Raw genomic sequence first — 22,042 nt, forward strand, 5'->3', positions numbered from 1 at the left:
TATAAAATATAGCTACCTGAAAGGAGGCTGAAGTGCGGTTGGTCTCTTCTCCTAAGTAACAAGTGATAGGACAAGAGGAAACAGCCTTGAGTTGTGCCAGGGGAGGTTTAGATTGGCTATTAGAAAAAATTTCCTTACCAAAAGAGTGGTGAAACATTGGAACAGGCTGCCCAGGGAAGTGGTGGGGTTACATCCCCTGTAGGTGTTCAGAAAGTGCTCAGACACAACGCTTTGGGACGTGGTTTTGTAGGCACAGTGGTGTTGGGCTGACAGTTGAACTTAACATGATTAGAGGTCTTTTCCAACCGTAATGATTATATTCTAAATGTGTTGTGTTTCAGTACCAAAATACACAATGTTCTTCTGATGGGTTAAACTGTCTCACCAAGCAGCTGCAATGTTTTCCTTTTTGTACTCTGTTGCCTATCATTGTGGTTAGAGTAGGAATGCTTTGCCCTCTCTGTAGATGTTGATTGGAGTTGGCTGTGCCCACCTTGCCAATAAACAGTGTTACATCCCAGCTGTAAGAGTTGAAGCAAAAGGGAGTTTTTTTGAGCAGCCTAGGGAGAAAACTAAGCAGTAAATTCTGACACGTATCAGCCAGTTGCTGAACCACAGCAGCAGAGCTACAGGAGGACAAGAAGACTATTATTTCTGTTTGAATACCCTCTGAATAGGCTATAGGCTCTGGTATCTAAATTTATTTCACGCATCGTTGAACTAGAATATTTAGAGGAGGGTCATGGAGTTTTGCATGCTTTCTTTGTATGTCTTCTGCCTTTGATTTAAAATGCTATGTGTGTGTGGTGTGGCACTCACTCTGAAAATTGAAATGGAAGGTTTCATAGAAGGCTGAGGATAAATATTTTTGTATAAAAAAATTTTCTTGAGTTGTAGGTATATAAAGTTACCCATTTTTCCTGTATGAGAGGAGGGATTGCAGTAGAGATGTAAAAGGAAATTTGGATTCTTTTTTACATTTATGTTTAGAATTTGCATACTGAAATGTTCAGAGAAAGTAGGTAAAGGTAGAAAAAGCAAAGGTGAAGTCAGAGATATGACTAGAGGAGAGTGTGACTTGCTGAATAAGCCTAAATGTTCTTCAGTTCTGTTTTACTTGTTTTAAGTGAGAATATAGTAGTTGAGAAAACCGTGCTTGTGTTGAGTGGAGGAAAGAGGATTTGGTGAGAGCTATGGGTTCCCAGAACACGCATGTTTGTATCTAAGTAAAGCAGAAAGCAAATAAAACATGCAACCTGTACCTCTTCCTTACAGTTCATTTGAGCCTTTCACTTTTGTACATGGATTTTCTTAATATCTAACTTCACTTAAAATTTGAGTCATTCTGTATGTGATATGACCAGTGGTGTAATGTTGTAAGGGATGCTGCGTTACAATACACATTTCTTTTGAAAATATAAGTGATCATCAAGTTATTTTGGTAATGGGATTATAAATTATTTTTTCAATTGCACAGGAATGTTTTTGTGGTTTGGAGTTTTTTGGTTTGTTTGTGTTTTCTTGGTTTTTTCTTCTTTGTTAAACATTATCCAAATTACTACTTCTATGTGTGTCTTTTTTTTATTTTAGGCATCAAAAAATAAAGATGGAAAAGAGCAGAGTGAAGCTATATCCCCATCGGAGGAAGAAGAGACTTTCTCTTGGCCTGGTCCCAAAACTGTTGTGCTAAGAAGGACATCTCAGGGTTTTGGCTTCACCTTAAGACACTTCATAGTTTACCCTCCAGAATCTGCAGTTCAGTTTTCTTTTAAAGTAAGTGAAATTAATAATAAATCACTTATAGCTTTATTATATTTTCTAGGGTCAAAAAATCCAGCTTGCTTAAATGTATATTTAGATGTGCCTTACACACATGAAAGATCCGTTGTATGTAAGGTGGACGGGCTCACTTATTGCATCATTTGATAGCTGTGCACTGAGCTGTTCCAAGAATATGGAATTGAATGAGCTCAGCTGAGTTAAAAATATTTGTTATTGTGGGTAAGACCAGTGGTGATTGCAGAATGTGGAAATATTTCTCTGTACAGATTTTTTTTTTTCCTAAAGCCAGTGTCATTAGTCTACACTTTTTGAAGTGTAGAATTCAAGGGTGAGAGGCTCAGGGGATTTTGTTGTTGTGTTTTTTCTTTTTTTAATTTATTTTTTTCCATGGGATTGGAATTTGTCACAGCATCTGCTAAGGGAATAGCCTAGAAAAACATTAGTTGACCATAGTTTCTAACTAAGTTTTCTAAAACTAATGTACATTAGAAAGATAGATTGTGTTTCTGTATTATCTTCTTTCTGCTGAAAAGAACAGTCTGCAATTTTCCGTTAGTCAAGAGACAATACATACAAAATATATATAGGTCTACATTAAAAGACAAATTTCCTAATTAAAAAGAAGGAAAATATTTGAAGTTAAACCAAGTAATCATAAATATTAAGGCGCTAACTGGTCTGTCTCGCTCAAAGGCTGTTTGTATTCTCCTTTCATGACTGAACCTTTTGAAAGTTGCTATAGGTACCTGTCGTTTTTTGCATGTCCTCAGTGGCTGTAAGATTTCTTTTGAAGTGGAAAAAGCTTTACAGGAGAAAATTGGCACATTTTTTCCAGTTAAGTTCAGCTATTCAGTCTGCACTTGAGTGCCCAAATCTTTTCCCCTCGACACGGAGTCAGTGAAGCTAATGGGAAGTGAGGCTATTAACAGTATCATGTGATCCCAACATTTCTGCCCTTCAAAATGGGTTACAGGGAGCCAGAGAAGAGCAATCTCTGGTTGAATGTGAAACAGAGGAAGGAGGGTGGGGAAGCCTTTAGCTTAGCAGAACAAATTACTTGTGCTCCTTAGAATCTCCCCAAAACAACCCCTGCTTATGTTGAGGATGAAAACAAACAACATCAGCAGGATTAATTTCCTTGACTAAGAAGTGACTAGGTAGGTTTCTTCCTAAATGTATCACTATATCTTTGAGGATATTGAGGTGCTGGAGTGTGCCCAAAGAAGGGCAGTGAAGCTGATGAAGGGTCTGGAGCACAAGTCTTATGAGGAGCAGCTGAGGGAGCTGAGGTTGTTTAATTTGGAGAAAAGGAAACAGAGGGGAGACCTTATCACTCCCTTTAACTACCTGAAAGGTGATTGTAGCGAGATGGGTGTTGGTTTCTTCTCCCAAGTAACAGATGATAGGATGGGAGGAAATGGCTTCAAGTTGCTCCAGGGGAGGTTTAGACTGGATATTGGGAAAAATATCTTCACTGAAAGGGTTGTCAGTCATTGGAACAGGCTGCCTAGGAAAGTGGTTGAGTTGCCATCCCTGCTGCTTAGGGACGTGGTTTAGTGGTGTCTTGGCAGTGTTAGGTTTACAGTTGGACTCGATGATCTTTAAGGTCTTTTCCAGCCTAAATGATTCTGTGATTCTCTGTCTCTGAGGAGGCTGATATTTTTCACTTGTAGAAGGAGACAGGGACAAGGAAGGGCAAGTAGTATTAAAAAACCCAAATAAATATCAACCCCTCCCTTCTCATCCTTCTCATTCACATCTGATGATTTCTGAGAAAGACCCAAGCAGTACACAGTGAGTCTGTAAATATTGAGATGTGTGTTGAAATTCTACTTCTCTTTTCTGGAAGAGAGCCCTTAGCACTTTTTTTCTTTTTTTTTTTTTTCTGTTTCTTCTCTACTATGTCAGAATTTGTATAATTCATTTCCACTTCTGTCTGTTGTTTTTCAAAAAGGAAATAATGACCTTGTCAGACAGCTGTAATACTGTCATTCAGGGATTCAGTTGCATCTAAAGATAATAAGATTTGTTTGTACAGAGCCCTGGTTGATACTTCTGTAGATTAACCTGAACAGATATACTCTTTCTTCTTCCTTTTATTTTCTGTGGGGTGGTAGGAAAAAAAACCCCAAACAAACGGCTCCTCAAAATTACTACTCCTAGGTCTTCAAAATGTGGCTTTTATAGAAATCTGTGTACTGAAGTTATTGTACTAAAGAATGAAATTCACATATTGTCAGTCTGATCCCAATATGAGGCAACTCTGATTTCTCTGCTGTTTTTGTTTCACCAAAGGTTGTATTGGTTAGCAGCTCGTTAGTCTGTCATTGATTCTAAGCTCAAGTATCAATCTTTTCTCTTTTCTCATTGATCAAAACTTATGGGGCTCGGAAGGCGGAGAGGTTTTGTTTTGCAAACCATAGTTACTGACAGTAACTGTGACTGTTTTCTTTTTTGAACCTGGTAACCTTCTCTTCTTTACACTTGAGAATGCATGCAGTTACCTCTGCCGTAAGATAGAGGTTACAGCTGGAAGTTAAAGATGCCATGGACATAACAGATTTACTTGAGTCCCTACTGGTTTCTCAGAGCTGCAGTCCTTGTGTTAGCAGAAGTGTTGACCTGATTCTGGCAGTTCCCATGTAAAGCAGTGCTGAGGTCTTTTTTCGCCCCAGCAGAGGCTTTGCGTTCTAGCTTGTTTGATGTCTTTCAAGTAGGCTTGCCCTAATATTTCTTAAATAATACTGCCAATCAACATAAAGTGGTGAAGGTGGTAAACAGAAAGAAAAGCATTTGAAAGAGTTTTCCTTTAGACAGTCTTTCCATATTCTTTGTGTGTGTGTGTATATATATATGTTTTTTTAATATCTACCCTTGGTTCCAATTCAGAAATGTCTAGTGAAGGTTACTCCACTACAAGTTCTGCTCCTGTTGCTTGCAATTTGTGTGTGTTACAAAAACTGTTGATAGGTCAGGCAGAATTCTATGGGGAGGAGAGGATAAGACTCCTCGCTTGGAGGGAACAGTGGGTGTCTCTACAACAGAGTGTAATGGTCCTAGACTGCAGGGTGTGGTGAAGTTCACTCACAGCTGGGTATTCCATGGGAATGGGAAGAGAAGCTTCCTACAGGGTGGAGAAAGCTGCAATTTGGAGAGCCACTGAGGTTAATTTTCCTGGAAGCAAAGAACTCTACCCCAAAGGGTGTGGAGAACAGTGGGCATTATTCGATAGAAGTGTTTAATATGTTCTCTGCCTAGATGTATTTGTGGTGTTTTATTTGTATTTATTTTTAAGAAGTTCAGTGTTCCAGCTGTTAGTCTGATAACACATGTCCTTAGTTGAATTTTTTTTTTTCTCAGCTATCCTGGGGAGCTCGCTGCAAGGAAGAGATCTAGGCAGATCTGCCTCAAAGCTGGGGCAGACTGGGAGTCCCCAAGCACACTTGACTTTTAGTAGATTAGCACCTTAGTATTTGCCTTGAGGTATTGTTTGTTCTTCAGGTGATTTTAGTTTACTTTTTTTTTTTTGTCACATCTTCCCTTAATGTTTCACAGGCTGGAGGCACACCTTGTCTTTGCTGTTCGGTAGGGAGAGAGCTGTGAGGCTTCCCCTCCTGTTATTCAGAAATGCAGAGCATCAGGTTAACAGATGATGGTCACTTTTGTGCTGAAGTGAAGTCCAGCTTATCTAGAATTTCATGTGATGATGCTGGGCTGAGTCCAATGGCATGAGGTTTAACAAGGCCAGGTGCTGGGTCCTGCACTTGGGGCACAACAACCCTATGCAGTGCTACAGACTGGGAGAAGTCTGTCTAGAAAGCTGCCTGGAGGAGAGGGACCTGGGGATGTTGCTTGACAGCCGACTGAACATGAGCCTGTAGTGTGCCCAGGTGGCCAAGGAGGCCAATGGCATCTTGGCTTGTATCAGAAACAGCGTGACCAGCAGGTCCAGGGAGGTTATTCTCCCTCTGTACTCGGCACTGGTGAGACTGCTCCTTGAATCCTGTGTTCAGTTCTGGGCCCCTCACCACAAGAAGGATGTTGAGGCTCTGGAGTGAGTCCAGAGAAGAGCAACGAAGCTGGTGAGGGGACTGGAGAACAGGTCTTAGGAGGAGCGGCTGAGAGAGCTGGGGTTGTTTAGCCTGGAGAAGAGGAGGCTGAGGGGAGACCTCATTGCTCTCTGCCACTGCCTGAAAGGAGGTTGTAGAGAGGAGGGTGCTGGCCTCTTCTCCCAGGTGACAGGGGACAGGACAAGAGGGAATGGCCTCAAGCTCCGCCAGGGGAGATTTAGGCTGGACACTAGGAAAAAGTTCTTCACAGAAAGGGTCATTGGGCACTGGAACAGGCTACCCAGGGAGGTGGTTGAGTCACCTTCCCTGGAGGTATTTAAGGCACGGGTGGACGAGGTGCTAAGGGGCATGGTTTAGTGTTTGATAGGAATGGTTGGACTCATCCGGTGGGTCTCTTCCAACCTGGTCATTCTATGATTCTATGATATCTGGTTCATCTCATGGATGTCTCTGAATGTTGCAGAACTTCAATAAGGATTTATTTTTCTTTCAGTGCTGATCAGAAAAACTCAAGAGTGCTAAGGTTTTGTTTTTAATGATGCCACTGATTGTTTATGAAAAAGAAAAAGCTGTTCAAAACCTGAGTGAAATATTTGGAGCCGTGTTAACCAAGAGACTTAGGGTTTGGTGGGAGTAAACTCTAGTGGATATTTCTAGCTTTACATGTACAAATCTGATGTCTGCCTTTCGTAGCCTTCCACTGTCATCAACACAATTCCTGGTCAGGTAACCAGAGCAATGCTGCCTGGCACTGTGGGCCACCCAAGTTAGACATTAAATACACCTGTGTAACACCTGAATAAGCAGGATGAGTTTCAAGAATAAAACTTGATACCTTAGTGACAAGGTGACAATGACCTGCACAGCTGCATATGAGGAGCATTCATAAAGCTTTATTTTCTCCATTTACATTTACATTTGACTGGCAAACAGGCCTTGCTGTGCTGTCATTGAAATGATTGAACATGATTGGTTATAATCAATTCAGGGAAGTATCTGTGTATTTCAATGCTGAATACTGGTATGTTTTATTTAATTAGCACCATTTTTAATATTATATTACATTTTTATATTATATTTAATTTCTTTCATATGACATTCAGTATGTGTGTAGTACTGCAAACCTAGGTCAAATTCAGGATATTGTGGTGTGTTCTAGTACCTTTTCATGGTTCCTGCACAGAATAGCTGATTAACTACAGATCAAAGGACTCTTCCTCATTGTAATCAACTAATTTATAAACACTATGGTAGAGAAGAGTTATGGAGGAAAGTGTTGTTTTGATAGGTCTGTTGGGAGGGGCAGCCCTGTGTGAAGGGCAGAGTGAAAGATGATCTTGGAAAATGAGGCTGCAGTTTAACACATTTCTTTTTGGTGAAAGTACTTGGCTATGCTTATGTGGGGCCACACACGGAACTGGGAATAGCTGCACATTCAGGAATAACCCGCTATGTATCCTTCTTGCTTCTCATGCCTCCTTTCCCTTAAGAAGGTGAATAGGGAGTGCGTGGATGATTTCTTAAGCTGGCATTGCAAAAAGCCTGTTAAATTGTGCTTTTTACATCAGATGTTTGTTAGGATCTGTTAGTCAGCAACATGCTTTTTTTTTTTTTTATGTAAAGTTCAAGCTCAATCAGTCTGAGAAGCAAGTAAGTGACAAAGGAAACCTCTTCAGGAATGGGAAGCAGTATATACTAACATCTTGCAACGTGGAAGAGGTAGATGTAGGAGGAAAAGCGAATTCCAAAACACTTGTGTTATAAAGCATTCCCTTTTTAAAGGCCTGAGCTCATTAGCTTGATACCTTGAAAAACTAATGCTTTGGAGCTGTCCTTTGTAGCAGAGTTTTGCATGCCCAGTGACAAACTGACAAACCTAGTGCAGTATTTCGTAAATTATGGCAATTTTATATTAGCTAGCTTTTCACTTCCCTAATTTTTTTGTTTTATAGCATTGAACCAGGTGGCCTCCCCTATGTGTGGACCCACATTTTGCTGACTATGAATTCTAATATTTTAAGTCCCAAAAGTGTTTTTTACTTGACAGATGGGGTAGAAACTAAAGACATGCAGATGCTAGCTAGCCTTGTCTAATTCTTTGGTGCTATTCTTTTGGGTGCTCTTAGTTCAAAACCAACTGGCTGTTACAGGCTTCAAGAGATACAATGGTAAATTTTAACTATATTTATCTACTAGTATGGTATTTTTTGCCAAAGTGTAGAGTAGACAGGACTGTCCAGCTTAAAGATACACTGTTAGCTGCTCTCAGATTTGAGGTGCTAATGATAATTACCATGGCTATTTAAAAGTAGAGTGAGTGCCAGTTAACTTAGTGTTCTGCTTTTTGGGGGTTTCTTTTGTTGTTTTTTTTCCTTCCTTAAAGTTATCTCCCAGTAGTGTCTTAGAAAGCTTCAGCAGAACTTTTGTATGTCTCTCAGGAAACACCTAGGAGAGACTTGTCTCATCCTTATTGTTATATAGTATTCATAGGCAGGACATAATCCCTCTCATTCTTTGTCTTCCTTTCTTTGAATAGTTTGCTCAGATCAGTGTGCCATTGATTTCAAAATATTTAATGTGAAAAAGATAGTGATTTGCCTTTAAATACGGAAGTCCTTGAAATTTAGAATTAATCTGTTTACAGGTAGGAGGTGAAAGGTGAAAGTGATTTCTGTAGTAAACTTGTTCCTTCTTTCCTTCGGGATGAAGCTGTTTTAATCAGCTGAGGTGAATTGTTAGGAATGCTTCATAAACAGTACATATTAGTCCAAGAAATTGTATTTAGGTTGAAAGTTTATTACTCCATTAAATTACAGTTCTGAAAGATAGCACATATTTTCACTTTTAAACAATTGTGCTTTTCAAATAGTAGAATCTTGTGGAAGAGGTTAGCTATGATCTTTCAAAGCCTTTCATTCATGTTAAAATGTTTACAAGAAAGTAACTTAAGTAATCATTTGCTATTTTAAGCATGCAATTTACCCGTAGTACATTCCATTTGTGACATTTCCTTTTTTTTTTATGGACTGTCAGTGATACCTGGTAGTTATGATTGTGTATTTATAGTGCAACGAGCACAAGTAGAATCCTTGTGGTTGCTACTAAATAGTGTTTGGGGTAGATATTTTTCTCGAGGCAATAGTACTGAAGGCAAAATAAATTTCAGTAAGTATGCTCAGAGCTTGCTTAAAAATATTTTGCATCGTGCATGTTATTTAGGTTTGAATCCTTAGACTGTTAAAGCATAACCTTCTGCCTGGCTTTTCAAGGTGGAAACGTGCTTGCAACAACACACAATGCAGCATTAGGCTTCATGGCAGTGTTTTGGGGCTTTTGGTATATTTGTGTACAGATAAGCTGTTTTTGTTTCTGTAGGGATGTTTCATGGAACTGGACTTATTTTTGTTTGTCAGTTTTGTTGTGTGGGTTTTTTTTAAATTTCTTAGGTTCATATCAGGTCTTCATAGCTTATAGATGTCTATGCGTTTTTCCATTTATTGAATTTTTAATATGTTTTCTTTCTATTTCCTTAGGATGAAGAGAACGGGAATAGACAAGGTATGCCCTATTTTTATTCTTTCATAGTTCCAATATGTTGAACGCTTCTCTTTAGCTGTGTAATAGACTTTAGTACCTACCCAAGATCTTGAAGTGGAAAATCACTTCACTGTGGCCAGTCAAGCTCATTGGATCTCGTGGTGTTGGAGCAAAAGAAAGAAAATACTTGTCTTTTATCTTCATGTATTTAGTGTAGGTGTTTGTGTGACCACTAAATTAAAATGTGTTGTGTATGTCACCTTGTCATGTACATGACAAGAAGACAAGAAACCAGCTGTGTTACCATTTAGTGCCAAAGTTTCACCCCCCGTTAACATGGTCTGCATCTAAGACCCATGGTTATCTGTGCAAGGTACTGCTAGAAAGGGTTTGAGTCTCACGGGTATATTTATATACCTGCAATTTAAATAACTACTATACAGTGTCCCAAAGAGCAGCAAGTATGAAATTTGAATCTTATTGCTACTTACTTTAAAAGCAGCACAAGTATGAAGACAAGTATGAAGTTGGTAGTGATGGTAAAAATTATCCACAAAATTGGTATACAACTGTTTCAAAACCAGAAGACAGAAGGGTTATTCCTTTTAGCTTTGTGATACACCTTCTTCAGTATTTAATAGTACAGATCTAACTATTTCATCAGCTTGAGTACTGTCATGTACATTTTAAGAGATCCATGAAATGAGCTTCAGTGATGTCAGATAAGATGTGTGAATAAAATTCTTGCACTTGATTTAGGAGGGATGGAAGAATCACTTATGTCTACATTATGCCTGTTCCCTCTGTTTTCATAGCTCTCTCTCACATACTACCTCTGTCTGCTCTCTTTCTTAATCCACCAATTAATTTATTTTTCTGTCAATTGGTGCTACATGTCAGTCCCTCTTAATTTAAAGTTCTCTTTCATGTTTAGCTGTTTTCTCATACAGGTTCCCCTTTTTGATATCTTATTGTTTCCTTAGAAGAGTGAAATGTGTTGATCTAGGAAGGAAACTGGGTTTTCAGGTTGAGAACCCAGTCCCACTTTCTGTTTTTCCCAGTCTGTCGTGGTGGCGAGGTATGCAGAGGAGGTGGGATTAGCTGCATTGCGACTGTTGTGTTCCAGGCTGCGGTTTGTGTTTCATCCAGCACTTCAGGGCAGCTCATTGAGGATGGGCCTGTTTCGTAGAATCATAGAATAACCAGGTTGGAAGAGACCCACTGGATCATCGAGTCCAACCATTCCTATCAAACACTAAACCATGCCCCTTAGCACCTCATCCACCTGTGCCGAGGTGGGTACCTTTGCTCAGAGGCAGCATAGGGAGAATACTTGTTTGACTGGTAGGTTACGGTTTGCTTCACACTGTAGCAGAAGATGTTATCCAGTTTCAATGTACTTATAAAAATTGCATTTAGTTGGACAGCAGAGAACATGTCTTAACTTTTGTTTCAGGTTTTTGGTGTAACTGTGATATATTAGCAGTATTTTGAGAAATATGAATTTACTTGGACTTTCTTAATTTTCTCTTGGAGGCAGATGAGTTCATCCATTTCATCATCATAGTCTTACTCATCTGTCATCATCTGCTTGTTAAACAGTGAAAGTCATTATCTTCCTATTCCTTGTCACCCCCATTCATGCCCCAGACTTGTGACCTCCTTTGTCCTTTTTGACATACAAAAAGATAAGGCAAATTCCTTTAGGAAGGGAAAAAATTCAATCCTCTGTGCCAAACCATCATGGAAGATACCACATGTGGTCTGGAGTTCTGCAGTATTATTCTTCTCATAGGGAGGGCTGGATCAGCTAAAGATGCAAATGTGGGTCTGTTTATCTAAAATGTTATCTGAGATTTGTTTTTCAGTAGAGGAACAGCAGTAAACACCCACTGGCTTGGCTTACTATGAGACCTGTGCGGGTGAGAGCAAGATTACTTTCTGGAAATTTTTGTGTAGCCTAACTATTGCTTGTTTATAGCAACATAGTATGTTGTACGCCTTGAAATACTGATTAATGAGCAGAATACTTTGGAAAGACATCAGTGTTCTCATTAGCAGGAGAGCAGGCTTTTGCTTCTTCTGGAAAGAGGGGTGGCTGTGAGGTGGAGAATGTAGGCATTAGGAGAATGTATCCTGCCAGTCTTGTGTATTATACCTTTAAAAATAACAAAATGGGGCAAAGCGTGTGAAACATTTTTCTCCAGCATTTAGTGTATTTTTGGGAGGAGGAGGAGATGAAATGGTTTTTCATTTACGTTGGTATAAGTTGTTCCTGTTCCTAAATGAGGTGAATAGGTAGCTTGCAATGAGAAAATTGGGAAAAGCGAATCTCATTTTTCATGTTCATGTAAATAGTGTTAATTTAGCAAGAGCAGGTATGCCAGAAATTGTGACGGATTATCGCAGGGATTCTTAAAGTAATTAACGTTGGCAAACGAGTCTGAGCCGCTTTGGTGGCACAGGAGGCTGTGTGGCTGCTGGCGGTGCGTCTCTTGCTGCTGAAGCACCACTTGCTTCTACAGTTTGAGGCAGGGCTTGGTGCTGGGCTAGGGGCAGTGCCTAGTGTCTCGTGTAGAGGAGCCATCTAGTGGCAAGTGCCGTGTATTTTCCTTCCGACTTAATTGGAAAACTTGTCTCTGAAGCTCTCTGTGTCTTAATTAACAGTAAAAATACCTTAATGATTAGCATTTTTCTTTTGAAGTCTGTAGATAATGATTTATGTAATTCACTTGAGCTTTTCTTTCTCAAAGAGTAAGCTAAAGGCAGTCAGACTTTTCATTTTCGTGAGGCAGTGTGTGCCAGTGCAAAATCATCTTTTTTAATAGATTTTGAGTGAAGATTTCTAATTACTTACACTTTCTGCTTTGTTCTTTTTCACAGGTTAAACTTACCTTTAAAAGTTGAGATTTTTTTCATATTCAGCATTTACAGATTTCAGTAGGTGTGTGTAGAGAAAAGCATCTCTGTTACTGCTGTTATTGAAAGCACTTGACTTTTTTTTGAAAAGAGCTGAGCACATAATGAAGTCTAGAGGGCAGAAGGTAAAAGCATGGAGCATGTTTTCTGTATTCTAACAGCAAAGGAAATATTTTAATATGGTTTTATGTTCTGATAAAGAATTCTAGTGCAACTTGGTTTTTTATTTATTTTGATCATGCTCCCATCCTGCGTGAACCTTGGTTTTGGTAAGCAGTAAGATTTTGAAGCATGTAAAATAAAAGGTAGTGCAAATGTTCCCAGGAGAGGTTTAAACTAAGAGTGATGCAGGAAGGAGATGGTATCGAAGAAACAAGTGAGGAAGTGGTGGATTAGGTTGTCCAGCAGAATGGTTAGGATGCTGGGGACGGGACTTGATGGTCAACAGCTGCAACAGGAGAGCACCTCAAGTGTACGTACATAAGTAAGGGAATGCCTGCAGGACAGTCTGATGGAGAGAGTACTCATGCCTTTTTTCAAGGCCTCTCTGAAGCCCATGTGCACTCACGAATGCAGAGTCAGGAAGAAGCAGGAGGAACTGGAAGTCTGCGTGCAGTTGCAGGGCTGTGTTCTCATTGGGGTCACAGACATGATGGAGTTGGGTGACAGTGCTGCAGTGGGTAGGTACAGGCACCTTGGGAAGGAAGGACAGGTTGGAAGAGCGTGGAGGTTGAGTTGCCTTTGTTGTCAAGTTGTAAGAGAGCAGCTGGGATGCATGGAGCTCTAGCTTGGGATGGATGGGGAGCTGGCTTAGAGTTTATGGTCAGGATTTGCTGGCAGACCTGTATTTTGGTGGATGTCTGTTACAGACTGCCTGATAAGGGAAGAAGTAGATGAAATTTTCTTCAGACAACTGGTAGAAGCCTCACACGTCTTTGCCCTTATGGGGGACCTTAGCACTGTTATTTGCTCTAAGGGTTTCACAGCAGGCTTACTGTAAATGTTTTGTAGTTATTTGAAATCTTATTTTTCTTTCCTACTTGTACTGCTCAAGGTTGTGCCCTTAAGCTAAACTACTAAAATGCTTGTCTAACGGGTCTTTATCAGAAAAAAATGGATCCTTCTCAGTGGATTCCTTGGTCACTGACTAGAAATTCGTATCAACATCTGTTGTTTTCTTGACAATTTGTTATACTGATCAGCCTGTATTAACTAGGAGTATCAATGCATTTTGAGGATAGTATACCATCAGAATTCTTCATATTTTCTGGAGTTAGCCCTATTTAAAAAATTTAAGATGTATTTCACAGGTAGACGTCTACCAGGAGACCATTGTAGGAATACTTGAAGACAAGCTGAAAAATACCTATACTTATTAAAAATAGTAATATTGTATATTTAAAAACTTGCACTGTCAACACGTGGTTAAGTGATACTGAAGAAATCCATCTCCATTGCCATGCTGTCTCTGTCATTTCATTGTGCACCTAATGTGGTGAATATGTTGCTGGCCTTCAGAGATGCTTTGAAGCTGTAGCTGACAAAATACAAGTTTAGTACATATTAAGTGGGTCATTTCTTGTATCTTGTCCTAACACATGTTTTTCTTCAAAAGTGTTTGGCTTGTGGTCATGATTACAGCAACAATAATAAGCATATAGTAATTATCTGAAAGGAATTTAATCTTTCATATGAGAATTAAATTATTTTGTTTAATACAGTGCCTGGAAGTCTAGTATCATCTAGTGTCATATTTTTTTAATACAATGCTATTACTTTTCCTAGTTTATCTCCTATTTCTGTGTAGAAGTGTCTATAGCAACTAGCAGCTTATCTTCCCATAAAAACAAAAGGTGAGTTAGGTGTATTGCATAGTGTCCTCTTCTGTCTGCTCTTTCTAATGAAACTTTAAACATCTGTTTTCAATGAGATTTCTAGATTGTGAAATTGCAATCACTGGGCTATTCTTTTAATGCGTCTAACTGTGGATTAAAATTTCTACCTTTTAATTGTCTATGCTAAGTAGTACTAATTTATTATCTGAGCTTCCATCAGGTCTGTTCAAATATGGTTTGACACCTGGAGCCTTGGGGGGATTGGTGTAAAAAAGTGGGAAAAGCTTTTTATTTCTTGCTGCCACTTGTGTAACACCTTTTTAAAAATGTTTTATTTCTTTAAACAGACTGAATTCTGCAGTGGTTTGGGTTCTCCCAGGATTTAATATAATCACATGCATTCTAGCATCGTTGTCTATCAGCTTAGTCTCTTACGGCATTGACTAATTCTGCCTGTGATGATGGGAAAAAGGTGGATAAGAAGTGACAGTTCACATAAAAGCAAATATTTGGAAGGGTCATAGATTGCTGGGATGATATGGTCTGAGGTATAGGGTAGTGGAATAGGAGTAAGAGATTTATAACACTAGTGCTTTAGGGTAGCGTCACAGTAAATTGTTCTGTTTTGTGCATTTTTAATCCAATTTCAGTTTTTTAACACTAAATGTTGAAAACACTAGAAGAGGGGTCAGTTTTCCGCAGACACCGCAGCCTGATGATCCTTTGTTCCCTTAGAGTACATCCAGAATTTCCAGCAGAATGGGCTTCCAACTAGGCACATGTACAGTGTTTGTTGGTGACAATATTGTGTTCAAATAATCTTTAACTTTTAACAAAACCGGTAAAAGCTGTGTAAGTGTTAATTTCCGTAGTTTTGGAAGAGAGTCTGTAAGTTCACTGCAACAGATATAAATTGAGTGGCTCTATGCTTACCTGAGAACTAAAGTAAGTCCTCTGGACTGTTAAATCATACATTTTTAATCTTGAAAAGATTTCATTTCAGATTTGAGAACCAAAAAAACCCCTCTCATACTATTGGCAAATTATGCAATGGGAAAACACAGATTTGGAGAGTATAATTTGAAACTGTCATTTTTTTTTTTCTGTAAGAATGCCAGATTTTCTCTCCTCCCTGCTCCTGCCCCCCATGAAAATGTAGTTGAGGCTGTGCTAAAAAAAAAAAACAACAAACCCCCCCCAAAAAAGCACACTATCTTTGAGTTGCCTAATCAAAAGGCCAGAGGTGCTTTGAGTAATAACAGAATACATTTTTCTAGTATTAGAGTTGGATGCCAGGTGTTTCTCTAAATGACTAAACAGGGCTATTTAACTTGTTACCTTCTCTTAGGTGGTCATCCTTGGCACTGTATTTTGCTTAGCATTTCCTAATTGAGTTAATTTGTGCTTAGCAGTGGGTGAGATAAGTTCTGTTGGGGCTGGGCTGGGACCTTTGTGCTCCTTTTCTGCAGTGTATTGCTAGTGGAGAAATTCTTACTGTGTTGTCACGGTCCACTCATAAACAGACACGTGATGGTTCATTTCAGCTATGATCTTGGAGTGCAAAGGAAAAAGCAGTAATTCAACAAGTCAAGGGAGTTAAATTTCAATCCAAACTGGAACTTTATTAATTGTGCCCGTAAAGTGGCTTGTGATAGAAAGAGAGAGAAAATAAGGAAAGAGATTGGGAGGAAAGGAAAGAAAAAGAGGTTTATAGCTACTACCACGGGTCCACAGATGTCCAGAGTCTCTGGGGATCCTGGTCCAGGAGGCGTTCCACTGTCCCTGTCTTCAATCGAGGTGATCTCACAGTGGGAAAGATCTTCAGAAAATTCAGCTGCTCCAGAGCTGTTTTTTATGCTAGTCAACACACCTGCAAACCGCCTTGCAACCTGCCTTTGCCTGCGGAGATGTGCCAGTCTCCACCTAGCAGGCCACATGTGCCAAGAGAGGAGTGTCGGAGGCATAGTTGGCTTTAGAGGCAGGTCTCCTCCCCTTGCGCATGTGCTCCTGCTGGTGGCGGTGGTTGACCTGGGGTCTCCCGATGAAGGCCAGTAGTCATCATCACCTTGAACTCTGGTTGAATTGTTCTTCACACATGCTCTATTGGGGTATGGGTCTGTGGCAAGTCCTGTCATTAATTTTCGTGTCTTTTTTCTCCTGGCTTCATGGACCTTTCACAATGGTAGGGAGCAGGGAGGCTTGGAGACAGGTACAAAACATTTTTGAGATAAGGGGGTAGGTATGGGTGGATAGGTACAAAGCATTTGTTTTGTACCAGCTTTGACAGGTATAACGCATTCATTCCATACCAGCTTTGGCTGTTCTCGTAAGACCCACGTCTGTAATTTATACAGTCAAGTTCTGAGGCTTAGCACTGGATGAGAAAATGTTGCGGCAGATCCTTTGACTGACCCTTACATTTGTGAAATTCCAGTTGCAGATTATAAAGTCCAGAATTGTCTTTAGTTGGACTTTGTCAGTTAAATGTAATCCTGACAGTTTTGTGATTTATATTTAATTAAATTAAACCTCTGTTATCAAATACAAGTTTTGCTGTACTTTCAGCAAGTTCTTTTTGAGTAACTCAGCAGATTATTAGCAGATTTTTGATTCAATAATTATTTAGAAGCATTTGTCCCACCATAGCTTTCTCCTCCGTTTGCCTGAAAGGCATCCCAGGAATTACTGCTGCTTGGCACTGTTGAACCAACAGAGTGCAAATTACTTGGGTATTCAAAAGCATACTTGCAGATCATCATGTTCAAGAGGAGTGTTCCATCTTTTTGAGTTGGAGGAAGATGTACAAAAGACCCTGTCTTAATATGATATGTTAATATGTTTTGTGAGGCTGGTGATTCTTCAGTATAAAAATGAAAGCCTTGATGTGTGCTGAGCATGGGGCCAGGAGTAGAATTATTTGGCATAAGGTTATCAAAAGTCTAGCCTTTCTTCAGTTCCTGTGTTATGAGGATTTCTGAGCACATTTCAGCTGCCCTGAGTGGAAGGGGTTTTTTCTTCCTCTAGGAAGAGGAGAAATGGCATGGATTTAAGCAGCAGTTTCTTAGGAGAGACTTCATAAGAAAGGATGTGTTATACCATGTACCAGAATGCTTGCAGGTTTGTGCTCTGAGGTTCAGAAAGAAAGGAAGAGCTATGTCAGTAGTAGTGCCTTGGTGTGGGATTCTTTTTACTTCTTTTATTGTGGGTTTTTTGTTTTGTTCTTCTCTTCAAATTGTAAAGATGCTTTGTTAGAGAGATGTCCTTTCTGTAGTCATTAAGACTCAGATATTTCTGTCTGTGTTTTATATTGGAAGGTTAATGACTACAGAGGAGTGATGTGCTTATTGTTATCTTGTAGTGTGTTGGTAGATTTGATAATATAACTTCTGCCATGTAATTTTGTTGTCCAGATGAATGGGAGAACTGTAGTTAGTCATTTGATATAATACCAGTTACGTGCCGTGTAGCAGTTGTATTGCAAACTAGCATTTTAGAGGCTTAAGCTAGAATTGGAACCTGGATAGAATTAATTAACTAACAGGTTGCCCAGGGAAGCAGTGGCTGCCCCCTCCCTGGGGGTGTTCGAGGCCAGGTTGGATGGAGCCTTGGGTGGCCTGATCTCATGGGACGTAGCCCTGCCCATGGCACAGGGTTGGAACTAGATGATCTTTAAGGTCTCTTCGAACCCAAACGATTCCATGATTCTAATTTCTATGTCAAGTTTAGGGGAGTTAAAATTTTGCTGTGACACAACACCCTCCTCCCCACACACCGTAAGTCAATTATAAATGTTAACTGACAGGTTTAGGGCATCAACCACCTCTCTAGGAAGTCTGTTGCACTGCATTACCACCCTCTTAGTAAAGAGATGCTTCCTGATGTCCAGTCTAAACTTTCCCTGCCGCAGCTTTGAACCATTCCCATGTGTCCTATCCCTCGATACCAGGGAAAAGACACAAGCACCTTTGCCACCTCCCCTTCTGAGCCTGCTTTCTCCAAAGTGGGCAAGCCTGAAGTCCTTAGCTACTCCTCACAGGGCATTCCTTCTAGCTTTTCCACCATCTGTGTTGTCCTCATCTGGATGCATTCAAAGACCTGCACATCCTTCTTAAATTATGGGGCCCAGAACTGCACAGACAGACTACTCAAGGTGAGGCCGCACCAGCCCTGAATACAATGGGCTAATCCCCTCTTTAGACTGGTTGGTTATCCTGTTTGATGCCCCCGGGATGTGGTTTGTCCTCTTGGCTGCCAGGGCGCACTGCTGACTGATGTTGAGCCTGTTGTTGACCAGCAGTCCCAGATCCCTTTCTGCAGGGCTGCTCTCCAGTCACTCCTCTCCCTGTTAGTATTTGTGCCTAGCAAGGATTCAATAAGGCTACATGTCTGACAGAATAGTATTGAGCTGCTTTACTGTTCTTTGCTGTATGGCCTGGTAAGGAATTGCTGGCATGCTCCAAAAAATTAAGCCTTTTGATATTAGAAAGGAAAACTATGAATTTGGTCTGCAGAGCTGGAGAACTTAGTGTAAAAGCTCCACTGTGATAGCCTGTTCTACATGGTGGGCTTTAGAAGGGAGGAAGTTTAGGCACACATTTTGGATAGCATCTTGCTTTTGCCAGATGATTGGGTGCAGATGGGACCTAACAGAGATTTAATCGTGGCGATTGTTAAATTTTGAGGCATGAGGTAAGCTAGTAGATTATATGTTTTACTTGGAATTTATTTCTGTAATGATTGAGTGCCTATCCACATAATTGTGTGGATTCTCCCCAGTTGGTCTGGAAAAGGTATTGTTAGTTCCTGCTGTCAGAAAATACTATTTAGCTTTGCTTGAGTTTCAAACTCAAAATATAAATGTACACACTGAGCATAGTCAAGGAAGTTTATTTATATGTTACTGATGGAAGAAAGTTATGGCTTGTATCCAAGAATGTAAAAGACCAAGGAGAAATAAAGAGCATGTGTTCATCTACCAAAGCTTGGGAGTCCTAGTTTTTTTTTCTCATCTTTACTTGTATTTGGATATTACTGAGCTGTAAAATGAATCTGCAAATGTAAACAACATTTTAAAACTTTAATCGTATTTTTTTTGCCTCTAAATTGATCTTTTTCTTTAGGGTAGTTGTTCACCTTTTTTAGGAAGAAGAATGAGTGTTCAGTATAGCCTCCTTCTGTGTGTAAGCAAAGAACCAGGTTTAATGTGTTAATCAGTTTTGTGAATTTGTCCGTAAAATAGCTGTGAAAACCTGAAGTGAGTTCCTGTAGCGTTCAGGAACGTCTTGGTGTAGCTGACAGGTCAGGTCAGAAATGAGATGTTTAGGGAAGCCTTCAGTCTCTGGTCTCCATACATTGGTGCAGTTTTCCCCTCTCACTCTGAAGTGGAACTGTATTAAAGGTATTGTGTGTTGGATAATGAATGGGAGTAACCTGTCTGCTTGACCTCTTGCTTTGTGTGTTCACGTATGGGCAAGGCATAAAGTAGGATTTGAGTGTTAAGCAAACTTCTGGTGGGCCACTATCACTTTTTGATGAGCTTTTTGTAAAGGAAGCAGAGGTAGTGGCTGCTTGGTGCTGAAAGTATCACATATTAAGTGCTACAAATTAAATGTGCCATGGGAGCTCCATTGTTTTATTGTCACTTGTGGGATTGTGTGTCTTCACTAAAAGGTCAAGTGGCAGGCATTGGAAAGGATGTTTGGTGGTCCCGTAGAAGGTGATACTTTAACTTCGCTCTTGTAAATGGTTGAAGCTGACTTTTGTTCATGGCATCTGGGTAAATTCTTCTTGGAGCTTGCCTAAACTTGTTGAGTCGTTACTGCCTCTTAAAGGATGAGACCCATCATGTGTTCAGTGTCTATTTAAATCAGCAGATTAAAAATGACAGATATTGCTTTGGCTCACAAGGAGTGTTTTGTATGTCCTGTAGCTGTGCCCTGCTAATCAAATTTTGGAGTATTCAGGGACTGAGCTGCCAGATGGAGTTGCTTGATTTATGATTCAGTTGCTTTGTATATAGCAGTTATCTGATTCTATCAAATCAACTTCTTGATTGTTCTCTACCAATCTGGGGTTCCTTTGAGAAGGCCATTTAGAGCCATGTGAGTAAGCCATGTTGTTCAGCTGCTTTGTGGGAAAATGGCAAGACACTGAGGGTCTGCAGGTTGAAGGCATTTGGTTAAAATTTGTGCTTGAAAAATGTGAATGAGAGTCAGAGGGAAGTCTGGTTTACAGGAATTTATTAGAATTCTTCAAATAATGACCTTTTGCCATACAGTAGGGACAAGGGGGGCACCTTATTTATATTCAGTTAATAATGTTGTGTTTTAGTAAATGTGGCCAGGTGGGATATTTAAAGGTGTAATGCAAGTACTGTGCCGTTTGAGCCCAAGTCACAGGTTACTGAAGTGATCAGAACTTAAGGCTTCATTTTCAAGGAGTGTTTCTTTTATCACAGTCCCTTTTTTAAGCAGTCCTGCTTCTTCTGCCATTTATACCACCTTCCACTATGCCAGAGTTCCTTGGTAAACTGGAACCCACACACAGCTTGTTTCAGTCTGTCAGTTCCCTAGCCTGGCTCACTGGGCAGGGTGGTATTTCTGAGCTGCAGGCATGGTAGAGGAGCAATAATTGATGATAGCAGCTTGGAGGGACCGAGGCAGTTAAAGCCAGCACTGGCACTATAAAAACTTGTCTCACTGTAACCTTTGAGGTGCTGCCCCTGGTTTGGAGGCTACTTAATGCTTTTGCACCCCATAGGGTGAGTGGTCAGGAGAGATCGATAACACTGTAGAACAGGTTAAGTTCAGTGCAGCTTTCTGGCAGACAGAATTTATTTTTATTTTTGGGTGGGGGTTTTGGTTTGGGATTTTTTGGTTTTGTTGGTGGTTTTTTATTTTAGCTCACTAACATAAAAATTGCAGTAGTGAAGCTGTGTAGAAGCTGTAAAATGGCTTACTTCAGCTACATACAGATGTAGGTCAGGACAGCATCACTCTATTTTAGTCTGCAGTGTAATTGTGGAGTGTTTTGCTTTGTGGTTTTGTTTGTGTGAAGCTTCTTTATGGTTTGTGGTGTGGTTTTGTTTTTATAACTGCACTCCTACACTACCCCCCTCAGATATTTGGAAGCAATGGCTACTTCAGCTGAGAATTACTTAGATTTGGTGGCAGGCATGGCAAAGCATGAGGTATATATGTTTCTGGAAGTATAGAGATTAAATATATGCTGAGAAGGCAAGAAGATGCAGGTGTTACAGTTTCTAACTACGGTAGAATAACTTTTATGTTGTGTAAAAAATGGAAACGTACAGCAGTACAGACATTGTAATTTACTTTGAAATATTAATTGTTTTTTGAATCTTCAAGAGGACTTTAGACTTCATCTTGGAGCAACTGAAAATCATGGTTAGAAACTCAGTGTTACAGTTCTGTGAGGACTGGAAATCAATGTTATGTTTTTTTTCCTTTTAAGGAAAGATTTAAAAATTTTATTTTTTTCAGTTTGCACTAGTAATTCTTATTCAAGTTTGTCTGACTTGGTATCTTAGGCTTGGAAGTAACCCAGAAGAGGAATAATAGAATCACTAGTTAGGAAGGGACGCACTGGATCATTCTTCCTGAATAGTATAGTTATCAGTGTCAGGCTGATGCAGCAATAAGCTGATGAAATGAACCCAAGAACATACATAAAACTTTAAGTTTGAGGCACCCCTCTCTCCCCCTACTCCTCCCCCTCCCCTCCCCCCCCCCCCTTTTTTTTCCCCAGACAACTAGATGATCGTTAATGTAGCCAAATGAAACACTATCTTTAGGGCTTCTAGTCTCTCTTCCTTCCCTCACTCCAAATTGAACTTGAGTATTGAATGTAGTGATGCACGTGGCAAGGTTAAGTTTCAAA

General features: G+C 39.9%; 1 protein-coding gene across 3 annotated transcripts in view; it reads left to right on the top strand.

Moving 5' to 3' along the window:
* The window catches only part of ARHGAP21 (Rho GTPase activating protein 21), a 114,553-nt gene that overhangs the window by 45,972 nt on the left and 46,539 nt on the right, over positions 1 to 22,042 (top strand). For all 3 annotated transcript variants that reach the window (XM_069859474.1, XM_069859475.1, XM_069859472.1), the window contains exons 2-3: positions 1,591 to 1,773; positions 9,386 to 9,410. In XM_069859474.1, coding sequence (XP_069715575.1) covers positions 1,591 to 1,773; positions 9,386 to 9,410 — 208 coding nt within the window. The remainder of the gene's footprint in view (positions 1 to 1,590; positions 1,774 to 9,385; positions 9,411 to 22,042) is intronic.

This window comes from Phaenicophaeus curvirostris, chromosome 6, assembly GCF_032191515.1.
Source record: "Phaenicophaeus curvirostris isolate KB17595 chromosome 6, BPBGC_Pcur_1.0, whole genome shotgun sequence".
In the NCBI taxonomy this organism is placed as follows: domain Eukaryota; kingdom Metazoa; phylum Chordata; class Aves; order Cuculiformes; family Cuculidae; genus Phaenicophaeus; species Phaenicophaeus curvirostris.